This window comes from Balaenoptera musculus, chromosome 10, assembly GCF_009873245.2.
Source record: "Balaenoptera musculus isolate JJ_BM4_2016_0621 chromosome 10, mBalMus1.pri.v3, whole genome shotgun sequence".
NCBI lineage: Eukaryota > Metazoa > Chordata > Mammalia > Artiodactyla > Balaenopteridae > Balaenoptera > Balaenoptera musculus.
In genome coordinates this window covers 78110863-78124663 of record NC_045794.1, presented here as the reverse complement: position 1 = coordinate 78124663, position 13801 = coordinate 78110863, and the positions used below count along the sequence as shown (strand labels likewise).

At 35.8% G+C, this 13801-nt stretch overlaps 1 protein-coding gene across 1 annotated transcript in view; it reads left to right on the top strand.

The window, feature by feature from the left end:
- The window catches only part of CEP83 (centrosomal protein 83), a 74502-nt gene that overhangs the window by 26274 nt on the left and 34427 nt on the right, over positions 1-13801 (top strand). The window contains 7 exon segments of the mRNA XM_036864838.1: positions 2922-2940; positions 2943-3049; positions 3052-3115; positions 3118-3173; positions 5774-5905; positions 12168-12282; positions 13553-13697. Coding sequence (XP_036720733.1) covers positions 2922-2940; positions 2943-3049; positions 3052-3115; positions 3118-3173; positions 5774-5905; positions 12168-12282; positions 13553-13697 — 638 coding nt within the window.

Below are 13801 nucleotides of genomic sequence, written 5' to 3'. Positions count from 1 at the left end.
CCTAGAAGGTAATGTAGGGAAAAACCTTGATGACCTTGGGTTTGGTGATGACTTAGATACACCACCAAGATATGGTACTTGATACATGAAAGAAATAATAAGTTAGACTTCATTGAAGTAAAAAATTTCCACTCTGAAAGACACTCTAGAGAATGAGAAGAGAAACCATAGGCTGGGAGAAAATATTTGAAAAAGATATATCTGATAAAGGACCATTATCCAAAATATACAAAGAACTCAAACTCAACAATAAGAAAACAAACAACTGGATTAAATATGGGCCAAAGACCTTACAAACATCTCACCAAAGAAGATATACAATGGCAAATTAGCACCTGAAAAGATGTTGAACATCATATGTCATTAGGGAATTAAGGACTTCAAGGGAGATGACATGTGAATCTGAGATTGGAGGAAAAGGGAAGAGCTGAGGCTGTGTCCAAGATCTTTACCCAGAGGATGGATAGCAGTGATTGAATATGAGCTCCTCCAGAACAGAGGTTTTATGATTGTAGTTGACCCTTGAACAACACGGGGTTTGAACGGTGCGGGTCCACTTATACCTGGATTTTTAAAAATAAATACACATACAGTACTGCATATAAGTGAACCTGCACAGTTCAAACCCATGTTGTTCAAGGGTCAACTGTACACAGTCAACAGTTGGTCGAATCGGCAGATGTAGAACCCGCCCATACAGAGGACTGATTTGAGCCCTTGGATTTTGGTATCTGTAGCAGGTCCTGGAACCAATCCTGTTAGATACTGAGAGCCGGCTGGCTGTCTCTGCTTATCTGCTAGGTTCTCTAATGTATCCTTAATACTTAGAACAGTGCCGCCTACGCAGTAAGTACTCAATAAATATTTGTTGCATGAACGAATGAACAGAAGTTAGAAGGCAGTGAGAAGTTAGAAGGCAGTGATTACCAGTTTTGGGAGGAGTGACTTGGTAGAGAACTCTTGTTAAGGAGTTACAAATTGAGATCTAATCCTGAATTTGCTATTAGCTAGCTCAGTCCACAGCTTCAGCTCTCACCTTCAACTATCACATAGATGCCTTTTAAAACTACTGGAGGAAGCAATAACATAGGAAACATGCTGTCATGAACATTAGCTGTCTGATCCTGTATGTAAAATGAAGATTACAAGATAAATTATTGTTACTAAATGCAATTTTATATGTAACACTTACTCAGCACTGATCCATATTCAGTACTCAGTAAAGGGCACCATTGTTTGAACCCGAGTTTCGTATCGATGAGCTGCCACACCTCTGATACAGCACAGTAGAACAATATTTGGATTGCCTCGTGCAAAAGCTAAGTGGTTTCTTAAAGATCTTCCAGCCCAGCCCTTCATTTTAACTGATGCCAAAGTGAAAAAGTGACTTCCACAAAGTCACACACCTGGCTGAAGGAAGAGAATATGGAGGGAAAAAGGTAGTTGGGGGACCAAACCTTGGGGGTAATGTTTATGTAAAGGATGGGAGGAAAATAGGAGACACTAATTAGCTGAGTTTTTGAGGGCTTGACCCTGAATTTTACAGCTGCCTTCTATAATAAATTTTATTTTCTGGAGAAATGGTGTTTCCCTGCTGTGGATAGCTCTACTATATTTCCCATTGACATCTTTAATTCAGCTTCAATTAAATGTCCAAAACCAAAACTGGAATCACTACATGTTAGCACTGAAAAGGATCTTAGAGGGCCTCATTCTAACCTCTCATTTTACAGATGAGGAAAACATTCTGCCCTGGGGTGGAGGTCTCACACTTCTTAGATTCACTTACAGCAATGTGAGCAATCAGTTGTCTCTTGGGCATTTTTGCCCAGGCTGCAGAGCATTACTTTAAGTCCTTTTGGCTTAGAGTGAGCTTCTAAGCTCATCCTGGCTACAACAACCCCTGGTGCTGTTTATAGCCGTCGCTTCTAACTTCTTTTCTTTTTTCTTTTTTTTAAACAACTGAATCTTTCTTTAAGTTAAATCACCTGAAGAAACCCCATATCTAAAAAGAGACTAAAGAGGAGCTGCTGTGGTTAACAACAAGGGTTTGTTGGTGGTGATAGTAGGGGATAGGGAACTGGCGAGATCAGCAGGGGGAAAGCATGAGCTTTACTGTGATTACTTGGACCCTCATTCCTGGAGGTGAGGGGCCTGAAGTGCCTCAGAGGTTAGGAAGCAGTTTGAAATCCCCTGATTTGGGGGCACATGAGATCTGGCAGCGATGGTTGGCATGAATGAGAAGACCACCGGTATTTTTGTTCAACAAGTTCCTCGGTGATTTGTCTACATGCCCTGGAGTAATGATTTTCAGCTCTTTCTTGGATCTGAGAATTAAGAACTAGGCCATCACTGCAACTAGGGCTTTAATAAACTCTCAGCTATTATTTAAAAGCTCTCATCAGTCACATTTGTTGTTACTTATATGGACAAGCAGCTTTTTTTGTAAATTAAGTTGCCTTGGAATAGATGATTTTATTAATATAGATATAGCCCAAGAATTACTGTCACATGAGGAAAAGTTTAGGAGTAATCAGTTTATGCCAGATCAATATGATCTTGCATAAATGCCTATAATGTTCTGATGAATTTTAAAATACTTGACCATATTTTAAATATTATTTTAATAGTATTATTTTAATTTTGAATTTTAGTCAGCAACTGTGAAGCCCTGTGCTAGGCACCACGGGGAGATGGAGGGAAAAATAGGACAAGGTCCTTGCCCTCACATTTGAGTCATGCCAAGTACAGAATGAAGAATGTGACATTTTAGGATTTTTTTTCCTTTGTACTTCATTTACCACCTGAGCTTTTTTTTCATATGTACAATTTTTAATTTTAATTTACTGACTTGTAAAGCATGTTCATGGCTGAAAATTCGATAATTTAAGGTTGTATGCTTTCTTTCAAATTGTCATCAGATTGCAAGACTGGAGAAAGATAAGAAGAACTACATAACCAGCTGCTTAGTGTTGATCCCACAAGAGACAGCAAACGAGTGGAGCAACTTGTTCGAGAAAAAGTCCATTTGTGTCAGAAAGTTAAAAGGTTTTAGAGGCTGAAGTAGAAGAATTGAGAGCTGAAAAAGAAAATTCTGGTGCTCAGGTAGAAAATGTCCAAGAATTCAGGTGCGGCAGTTGGCTGAGATGCAGGCTACGGTCAGATCCCTGGAGGTAAGGTTTTAATTGCTTCCTGGTAGACCATCGCGTACTTTTTTTTAAAGTGCAGTTGACAAGCCTTTGATTTATTAGGGCATAAATGTGTGCTCACCAATCTAATGCTGACGCATTTGTGAATCCAAGAGTATATATACTTTTGTAAAAAAGAAAGCTCTTGATTCATAAGCAATAGCTATGCTACCACATTTACAAAGGGATTATTTATTCTTTGGGAGTCACGTCGCCTATCTGAAATGATTTAACTTTTACAATGCCACAGAGTAGAATATGCAAAATTCAAAAAAATATTGAGTTTCTGAAGACTAAAGTCATCTCAAAGCAGAAAGAGCAATTTCTTTCTAGTTATTTCCTTACACTGGGATTCAAGATCTTAAAATCGTAAATCCTGTTTCAATAGAAATACCATACTTATATATCTTATGACAGCTTCTTGCCAGGGTTACAAAATTCAACTTGGCTACTAATGCATATAAGCCTTTACTGAATTATTTCCCTGAGTTCATTAGAGAAAGAAAAGAGCTGGCAGAGCTAAGCTGGTACTCCTAGAGGTATTGTCCTATGAAAGTTCTTGTTTCCATTGTTGGAGAGGAAAAACATTTCTTTCATCCTCTTAGGTTCAGAGTTTAAGGGTTGTGAATTAAACTGACAACAGACAGATTAGCAAGAGAAAAGACAGATTTTTATTCATGTATGTAAACAGTAGTTCACAGAAAAATGTGACTCAAAGAGGCAGTAGTAATTTGGGGAGTATATACCATTCTAATAAGGAAAAGAGAGGGGGAGAAAGGACACTTATAGGAAAACAAATGACTTTTAGGAAAGATAAACGGGCCCTTAGGAAAACAAATGGCAGATATGATGATTTTGTGATGATGTTTGTGTAGCTGCTTTCTTATCCTAGTGTTGACTTCTTGTCGTCTGTGATAGAAGTTGGCCTTCCCTAGTTATGAAACCCCTGGGGAGGGGACTTCTAACACTTAAATTCTTTTTAGAGGCTCTACTTTTAGACAGATAAGAGGAGTTCAGGAAAAAACTTTGTCCTGTGTCTGTTGATTCTCAAAAGCCTTCAGCTCCAAATAATTCTTATTCTGCAGTGGCATATTCTGGACCCCTTTACAGTTTTATTGAGATAATGCTTATTCCTCCTAGTCCTTAGTGTCTTACGTGTAGCAAATATACTAGTTTGATAGTTTTTAAAAATTTATTTTGAGTAGTCCAAAATGTTTTGTTTTGTTTTCTTCAGAATAGTTGTGAAGTGATTTGAACTGGAGGGAAATTAGTGTGCACCTAGTTTGTAATTAAAATCCAATATCCAAATCCAAAGTAGTGATTTTTTTCCGGACAGCAAACTGGTACAAGAAGTACATTAATATGTTTTGAAGAGTAGAAGTCACCTTTTTATTTTTTGGATAAAGCTTCTGACAGTATTTAGTGGTTTCCTGAATTAAAATTGTCAGTATCATTGGACCTTAGTCATGAGGCAGTTCAGAATGAAGTGTTTTATGTTGCCATCCTTCCATCCTTAACGTATTTACACAGTGACAGTGGGATGACTACGACTGAGTATGGTATGTGGTCTCATGTGAAACTTTTGCATTGAGGTCATTTAGAGTGATTATTTTCAGGACCAGTTGAATAATGACAAAAGATGGGAGGTTCTTTCACAAGAGCCTGTATTTCATTTTATCATTTGTCAGATGAAATGAAAATACACACATGACAGGTAGCCTGCCTTTCTTTGATTTTTTTTTTTTTTTTTTGGTCTATCACTGTGCCTGAAGAGTATCATTTTTTATGTGAGGAAAATAGTTTTTTTTTTCTGAATTATTTGTTGAATACACTTCTTATCATATTTAAGATATATAGGAAATGAGCTGTTGCAGAACTGAAGCTTATCCTTTAAATGAAAAATGTTTTCATTTTAACTATTTTGAATAGAAGTATTTTTAAAAAACATTTAGTTTTCCCTTTCTAATTAAAGAGTACTATGAGTATTACCAACTGGAAATTTTCTTGACAACTTACTCATTAAGAATCTTTATTATGTGATGAGTTCAGGAGCTATTGAGTTCTTGCCCATACTTCCAGAAGCTCCAGATTAGTTGAGGATTTTGAATTTTTAATCTCTTGGGGATTGTTTTCTAATCTCCATTGATTTCAGTTCTCACTTCTTACTACTACACATAAGCCCTCTCCTCTACCTTGTAATATGCTTTTTCATATCTGCTGGGTACTTGATATCCCCCAAAATGCTTGTTTGAATTATGTCCACAGTAATAGTAAATAGGTATCAAGTGAGTGTGTTAGGTATGCTCTCTTATGAGAGAAGTGTATGGGTTTTATCTTGGTGGTGGCTGTTGATAGGTGTTTGTCCAGATAACTCTGTTGCATATTTCCTGGAGCAAATATCTTGCGTTTGAATTCTACCAATTGCTTTGTGAAAACTCTTGTTACTTTGGTATATGTTAATATTGTTGAGGTTTTGAATAATTTTGGGTAGTATGATTATTACATTTATTTAAGTAGTGCTTATTTTGTTTTTATATAATTGAAAAATTGTCAACAAATTTTAAAATATTTTATTTTAATAAAAGGCTGAAAAACAGTCAGCTAAACTACAGGCTGAACGCTTGGAAAAAGAGCTACAATCAAGCAATGAACAAAACACTACTTTAATTAGTAAATTGCATAAAGCTGAACGGGAAATAAATACATTGACCAGTAAAGTAAGTTGTCTTAAGTATCTACTTTATTCTTTAGAATGCTTGAGACTGTATAATGACAAAGGAATTTTGTGTTTCAGTAGCTTAGTTCCCTACATTGAAGTCCCTTTTTTGATCTTATTCTACCTTTCAAATACATGTAGAATCTGTAGAATCTGACCAATTCTTAACCGCTTTCATTGTGACCACTGTAGTCCAGTTTTTACAGTAGCCTCCTAATTGGTCTCTTTACTCTCTACCCTGCCAGAGCTCTGTGTGGTCTGGCCCCTGCAATCTCTCCCCAGCCGTCATAGTCCATTTTCCCTCCCGTTCACTTTGCTCTAGCCTCACGGGCCTTCTCACTCTTCTTTGAGCAAGCTTACTTCTACCTCAGGGCCTTTGCACTTGCCCGCCTTGCATGGTCTTCCCTCACATATATATATATAGCTTTCTTCCTCACCCATTTCTTTTTTTAAAAAAAATTAATTAATTTATTTTTGCTCGCGTTGGGTCTTCGTTGCTGCATGCGGGCTTTTCTCTAGTTGCGGCAAGTGGGGGCTACTCTTCGTTGTGGTGCGCAGGCTTCTCACTGAGGTGGCTTCTCTTGTTGTGGAGCATGGGCTCTAGGCGTGTGGGCTTCAGTAGTTGTGGCACACAGGCTCAGTAGTTGTGGCACACAGGCTCAGCAGTTGTGGCTCGCGGGCTCTAGAGCGCAGGCTCAGTAGTTGTGGTGCACGGGCTTAGTTGCTTCATAGCATGTGGGATATTCCCGGACCAGGGATCAAACCCATGACCCCTGCATTGGCAGGTGGATTCTGTGTTTTGTTTTTGTTTTTTTTGTTTTTTGATACAGAAATATGTTTATTAATGCATTAAAACCAAATCTCCTGATGAGTTTAAAAATTACTATAATTTTGAAGCAGTGATAAGTATTAATGATATTTTGAAATATCTACAAAAAATGTAATATGATATGAAAATATCTGTCACAGGTACTGTTAATACTACGATGGTTTGTAGTCAACATTCATAGTTGAAGCAGCAGGTGGATTCTTAACCACTGCGCCACCAGAGAAGCCCCTCCCCACCATTTCTGATGTTGCCTTATCAGAGAGGACTTTTTTTTTCTTCACTTTGTAAAATACCATCTTCCTCTTCCTCTGCCTTATTCTCTATCGTTTTTACCTGCTTTATATTTCTTCATAGCTCTTAACACCATCTGATATATTTGTTTATTTTTGTCTTTTCTACTCCCTTTGCCTCAAATATAAGCTCCAAGAGAGCAGGGACATTGCTTTTATTACTGTTATATCTCTGGCTCCTGGAACAGTGCTGGCACACAGTAGACAATAAATATTTGTTAATGAGTAAAATTAATAGCAGCAGCATGATCTGCATTTGTTATTTTTAAAAGAATATAATGGTTTGAACACCTTTTATATACAGTTTTCTCAGGAACTTAGAGGATTTTTTCCCCCTCAAATGCAATGTATATAAGGAATCCAGTAACCAGAAGTAGGATAGCAATGATGAAAGTATTTTATAGAATACCGTAGTGAATATCAGCTCTGGAGTCAGACATACTCAAATTCCATTTCTTCCCCTTGCTAGCTGTGTGACCTTGGGCAATTTACTTTCTCTCTGAAGACTTTAGCAGTTTTCCTTTGTAAAACAGGACTAATACCTACCTTATAGAGTGTGGCAGAGATTAAATGAGATATTATGCATAAAGCACTTAGCATAAGGTCTAATATATAATCACCTGAATATTAGCTATTATTAGTAGTACTTGGGGCAGCTCTAAGAACTTGAAAATAAGACTGATGTCTGAATCAGTGAGATCATGTATTATATTTCTATCAGAGTTATGTAAAATCACCTTAAAAAACAAAATGGTTTCTAGACCAGAGGGAATTTACTGTAGCCTGGTAGAAATATATGAACTTATCTAGAGGAGTAATGTATTCATCGTAAATTCCTTGTCCACAGTCAAACAGTGTTTATGACAGAGGCAAGAGAGAGTTTTAGTTGGCAGAGTGTGAGTATTCTGGTCCCATTGAAGAGATCATTCTTACTGTGGAAAGTAATACCTCAATCTATTTTAGTTTGTGGCCATGAAATAATCGATTCATCCCATTCCTTTTGTTCTGACTGCATGAGCCCTAAGCAACTTTCTGACTGTTATGTGATTTCCTCTGTAATTTTGTCTACAGGGAGAGAACGCACTGGTCCTTCAGAGTTAGAGTATTCTAGTTTCCATTATAGTTTTTTCTCATAATTAATTAACTGACATTCTGGTTTTATAGATCACTCTTCATAAACTTTAGTAATGTGAGTCTAACCTTGAGAGTGGTCTTTAAGTGCGGTGACAAAATTTGATTTCTGTGCCTGAAAAGCCAAAGCCATAATATTAGATGTACTAGATGCCACCCTTGGGAGATAGTCTACCCAGTTTTTTCCATGGCAAATATATACTCTTTTACACTTCCAGATTGTATGTTTATTAACACACATTGCTAAGAGTTGCCTGTCTTTTTAAAGGCACACTTGCATTATTATGCATATAAATGGTTTATTAAAACCACCCACCAACTTTAGACAAAGCAAGTTTTCATTTGAGATCTTGCATATAAAAAGATTTCATTGGAAGGTTAAATTTTAAAATAATGTTTCAAACATTGTCACAGTTTTCTTTGCAACTTGAAATTTTCATCAGCATTTTGCAGTTCTCACAAACGGTTGTTTGCAATGCAAAGGAACACCTGGGGTGTATTTGTCTAAGTTATTCAAATTAGTAAATGTTTGTTAGGTTTTTGAACAGTTATGTCATTGTGACTATCGGTGTCTTGGATTAAAAAGTATTACCAAAGATGGCCTAAAAATGATGACCTTAAAGATATCTAATATTCAATGAGATAAATTCTTCCTGTTATGAGGTGTTTGAGCTTTAGAACTCCAATAAAATACAGTTTTAAGGAAGTCATCCCACAGAATTACCTTATTAGCTAAGTTTATAAGGTCATACCATCTCAGACCTTTGAAAAAAATCAGAGTTTAGGTACTGTCTCTTTGGAATTTACATCAAGAGCTTCTTGAGTAATACATTTTTTCAACTTTATTTGAATTTCTTGCTTACGTATATTGTTTTCTTGTGTGTGTGTGTGTGTGTGTAATTTAACAGATTCTGAACCCTTATAAAATGCTTACTGTTGCTACTTTGTTACATTTCTTAAAGTTTCATTAGTACTAGCTAATATTCTGAGTACTTCTGTTGTATCAAAAGCATAAAGCAAATTCACAATGTAAAGACCAGAATCTACATGGAAAACATATTGTGGGGAAAAAAAAAAGCAAAACAGGGTAACTTGACCCACGAAAGCTTAAGAAGATTGTAAATCTCTTCAAATTATGTGCAACGTTTTAACATTGTGCATTTTATTTAAGAAAAGATCCCTAGTTTTCCTAGGATTTTTGATGCTTGATTACAAAAGTTAAGAACTAGGAATCTAGAGGCAGAAAGAAACTTTATTATAACTATTTGGGATTTGGTTCATATTACTCATTGAAAGTGTTTTTATTCATCATACCTAAGTAATAAATATTCATATATGTTTTTCCATTTTTAATAAATAAAATAATTTTAATATTTTGGAAGTTAATTACTATTAGTGTGAGTGCATTCATTATTTCAGTATTTTAGAAATGTGACACTAAAGAAAAACAAACTCATCAGGGTCCATAGATAAGTTAATTTGAATGCATGTTGCTTGAGCATATACCACTACTTTAATAATAGAAGTAGTTCTGAAGATAGACTTGTCATTTGACTTCCGGTCCAGTGTTCTTTCAGTTTCACTGATTATAGTTTAATTGAAAATTGTTTTCTCATTTCAGTAAATCTCAGAGTGAATGAATTAAGAAATATGTTTTTTATGTATTTTGTAGTTCTCGTTGAAAGATTCTACAAAATAAGATGGCTCTGATTTTCCACCTCATATATAAAGCAGCTACAATGTGGTTTGCTAATGAACTGCTGTGTCATTCAGATCTTCTACAGTTAGTGTATAATAGCAGGTTATGATTACATTTGTCATAGAAATTGGATTTTCATTGTAGTTGTATTTCTTCCAAATTTTAAAGCATTTATAAATTCTGTCTGTCCATGAAATTATAAAAACCCAATCTATAGAAAGTTTAAATTTTAAAATAAATACAATTTTTTAGCTGCTCTGAAAGTATTTCAAAGCTGCTTTGTAAACATTGTTCTATGAGACTTGCTTTCGTAGAAAAGAACTTAAGAAAGATTTAAAAATGCAAATCTGATGTCAGCACAAGGTATTCATTTTGTGTTGTGTCATTTGAAAATCTACGGTTAATTTGTGTCTTAGTGTGGTTATTAGCAGTACAAAGGTAGCACAGTACTTGACTTTCTTGTTTCCTTTAAGTGAGGAATTTGCAGGAAACCTTGTTATGTTTCCAAGACCTTTCATAGATGGAGTCTCCTCCAGTAAGACACTTCTGTTTCTCATCTTCACCCTCTTTGGCTCTAGGACCTCTTCCTGATTTATTTCTAACTCCCATCTCTAGTTTTTATAGCCTTTTATTGCACTCAAGTAATTATCCTTACCCTCCTGTTACCACCATCTTATATTTTACATATTTGGCTTGTATGTATTTGTGATTTTCTCCTCTGATTTCATAGTTTTATACATTAGTATAATATGTCAGAATGCAGGTTTATCTAACCTTTATATCCGTACTGGTTAAATCCTCATTATAGTACTGTACCTAATTTTAGAAGCACCTCACCAAAGGGCAGGGATATGGAAACTGTTAGAGAATAGTACAGATGATTAGAGAGACAAAGCTTTCTTGTTTGCTGCTGTATCCCCAGCTCCTAAGACAGTGCGAGGGCACATAATAGGTGCTCAATAAATATTTATTGAATGAACAAAGGAATACTACTTTTAAAAAATATTTTGTTTGTTTATTTTTGGCTGCATTGGGTCTTCGTTGCTGCGTGCGGGCTTTCTCTAGTTACGGTGAGCAGGGGCTACTCTACGTTGCAGTGTGCGGGCTTCTCATTGCAGTGGCTTCTCTTGTTGTGGAGCATGGGCTCTAGGTCACGCAGGCTTCAGTAGTTGTGGCACGTGGGCTCAGTAGTTGTGGCACACAGGCTTAGTTGCTCCGCGGCATCTTAGTCGCACGCGGCTCAAACCCGTGTCCCCTGCATTGGCAGGCAGATTCTTAACCACTGCACCACCAGGGAAGCCCAAGGAATACCACTTATGAACTATAATTATTCAACTTTCAAAAGGAATGTCTCAGGGAAAAGCTGAGATTGGTATGTAGTTAATTATATGGAAAGTGTTGACTATTAGTTACATTCACCTTGGGGCTTTAAAAGGATCAGGTTTTGGCAATAAAGGTTTAAATTAGATTCATACATTTTGTACTTGTTTATCCCCCTACCAGCGTACGCGCACACACACACACACACACACACACACACACACACACACACACACACACACACACACACACACACACACACACACACACACACACACACACACACACACACACACACACACACACACACACACACTTTAGTCACCAAATTCAATAGATTATTCTTTCTTGTCCCCTTTGTTAGTCCTTTGCCTCTTAATTGGTTTCTTTACCTTCAGGTTCTTAATCCAGCACACTTGGCAATGAGTTAACTTTCTGAAACAAAGTTGATTGTGCCACCTTCAGCAGCTAAGAGGATATACAACCCTTTTGTATGGCATATAAAGTTTATTCCCTGCCACTCCACAGTTTTCACATCTTCCTCTGCTCTATCTATAACACATTGTTCGTTGTTTTCCAAGCAGACCAGGTGACGTTCTACCTTTATAACATTTTATATGCTGTTCCTTATACCTAAAATGCCTTTTTGTCACCAGCAGTTTTTTTTAGAGGAAGGTTTCAATTTTTTTTTCCCTGAGGATGTTTCAGTCATTGACTATTGGATTTTAGGTACTTGCAGTTAAGCCTTTAAAGGCAAGATTAAGCCCGATGACCCCACCCTGCTATTGAAAGAAATGACTCAATTCTATTAGGAACAGACTGTTTTCTTGGTGCTGAGTACTGTTCCAGGCACTGAAGCATCTTCCCTGCTGGAAGGTGCTTATACTCTATACTCTGCTACCAAAGTGTTTTCTCATTTCTACTGATGTTTTTGGGTTAGCATTTAGTGGCAAGAAAATGACCAATAGTAATTTCAATTTCTAATTATCAACAGGTAAAAGAACTTAAACATTCAAACAAACTAGAAATAACAGACATCAAACTGGAGGCAGCAAGAGCTAAGAGTGAGCTAGAAAGAGAAAGGAATAAAATTCAAAGTGAACTGGATGGTAATATATGATTTCCCATGCTTTTTACTGTTACTTTCACATATAAACTCAAATTACTAAAATAGATCAAACTCAATTTTTATTTCCAATTTTAAGCTTAATTGAATTTTAATTTTAGAGCACATATGTATTGTTTTTATTTGTATGTTAAATGTTCATTCTGTGGTGTAACTTTAAAAAAAACAATTTTATGGTTATATCATAGTTATTTGATTAATACATAAATTAAGTGAAACTTTACAGATAGAATTCCATACTTCCTGGGTATATAACTTAAAATCTGTTTAGATCATGTGATTATTAATATCAGACCATTTAACATCTAAAGAATGTATAGGTGGGTTCCAGGCCCAATTTTTAAGTTTAAAATTTTTTTTATGTAGACCCTAGGCCAGTTATTGGGCCTAGTTCAGCCTAAGCTTATTTTTAAACTCCAATTTAGTCTTAGAATGTCCTTCTCATCAAGATTTCTCAGAAAGTATATTATTTCTGACTTTTCTTAAGTACTTAAATAAGCTGCCTGGACCTGCAGCTGTTATCAAGTTGGTCTTTAGTTGAACTGGCCTCTAGTTTCAGTTTCAGACAGAGCTTATGATGAATGACTATTTTCATTATTAATTTCTACTTGATGTTGACTCATGGATTTTCATAGAGTTAGGGAGCAAATTTTCTTTGGAACTTAAAGAGTTTGAGATCCAGTTTTGCATTCTTTTTAAACTTTCAGCTAGATATGAATTTGTTTAGTTATTCCATATGCAAAATACTTGTCATTTCATTAGGAGGAAAATTTGTGAATTCATTGGACAAACTTGAAAGTGTCCAATTTGTATTAGATATCTAACAGTTCTGATAGGTTTCAAAAGCTTCTGTGATTTTATTCACTCTGCTTTCCAGCTAGCTTTATGATGATGCTGTCTGTGGGATTTAGGTTACAGAACCCTTTTAGAAGTTAAGTATTTAAACCTCTTTCGATATTACCCAGGTTGATGTCCTCAGCTCTCAAGATCCAAATGAATAAATGTATATAACCTTTTATTGAAGCTTTTTTGTGTGAGTGCTTAATAAAATGACAAATTAAGTCTGAGTAGTAGTCTTTTTCGTTAAGAAAAGTTTATCAACAAAGTAAAGATCTTTGAGATGTGTATCTGGAGAGACTTACTTTCTATATTCTTTCGTCTTATCAGCTTATGAATATTTGCTGTTAATTGCAATTTTTCTTCTTAATAACATTGAATACAGTACAGTTTTCTCCTTTAAAAAAAAATACTAGGATTACAGTCAGACAATGAAATTCTCACATCAGCTGTTGAACACCACAAAGTGCTTTTAGTAGAAAAGGACCGTGAATTAATACGTAAAGTACAAGCTGCCAAAGAAGAAGGTTACCAAAAACTTGTGGTATTACAAGATGAAAAGTAAGTACCTAATTACCTTATTTTGTGTTAAATCTCCTTGCAAATGAAAACATTTTGCTGTCATATCATCCTTATTGTAGTTCTTGTAATATAATTATCATCTG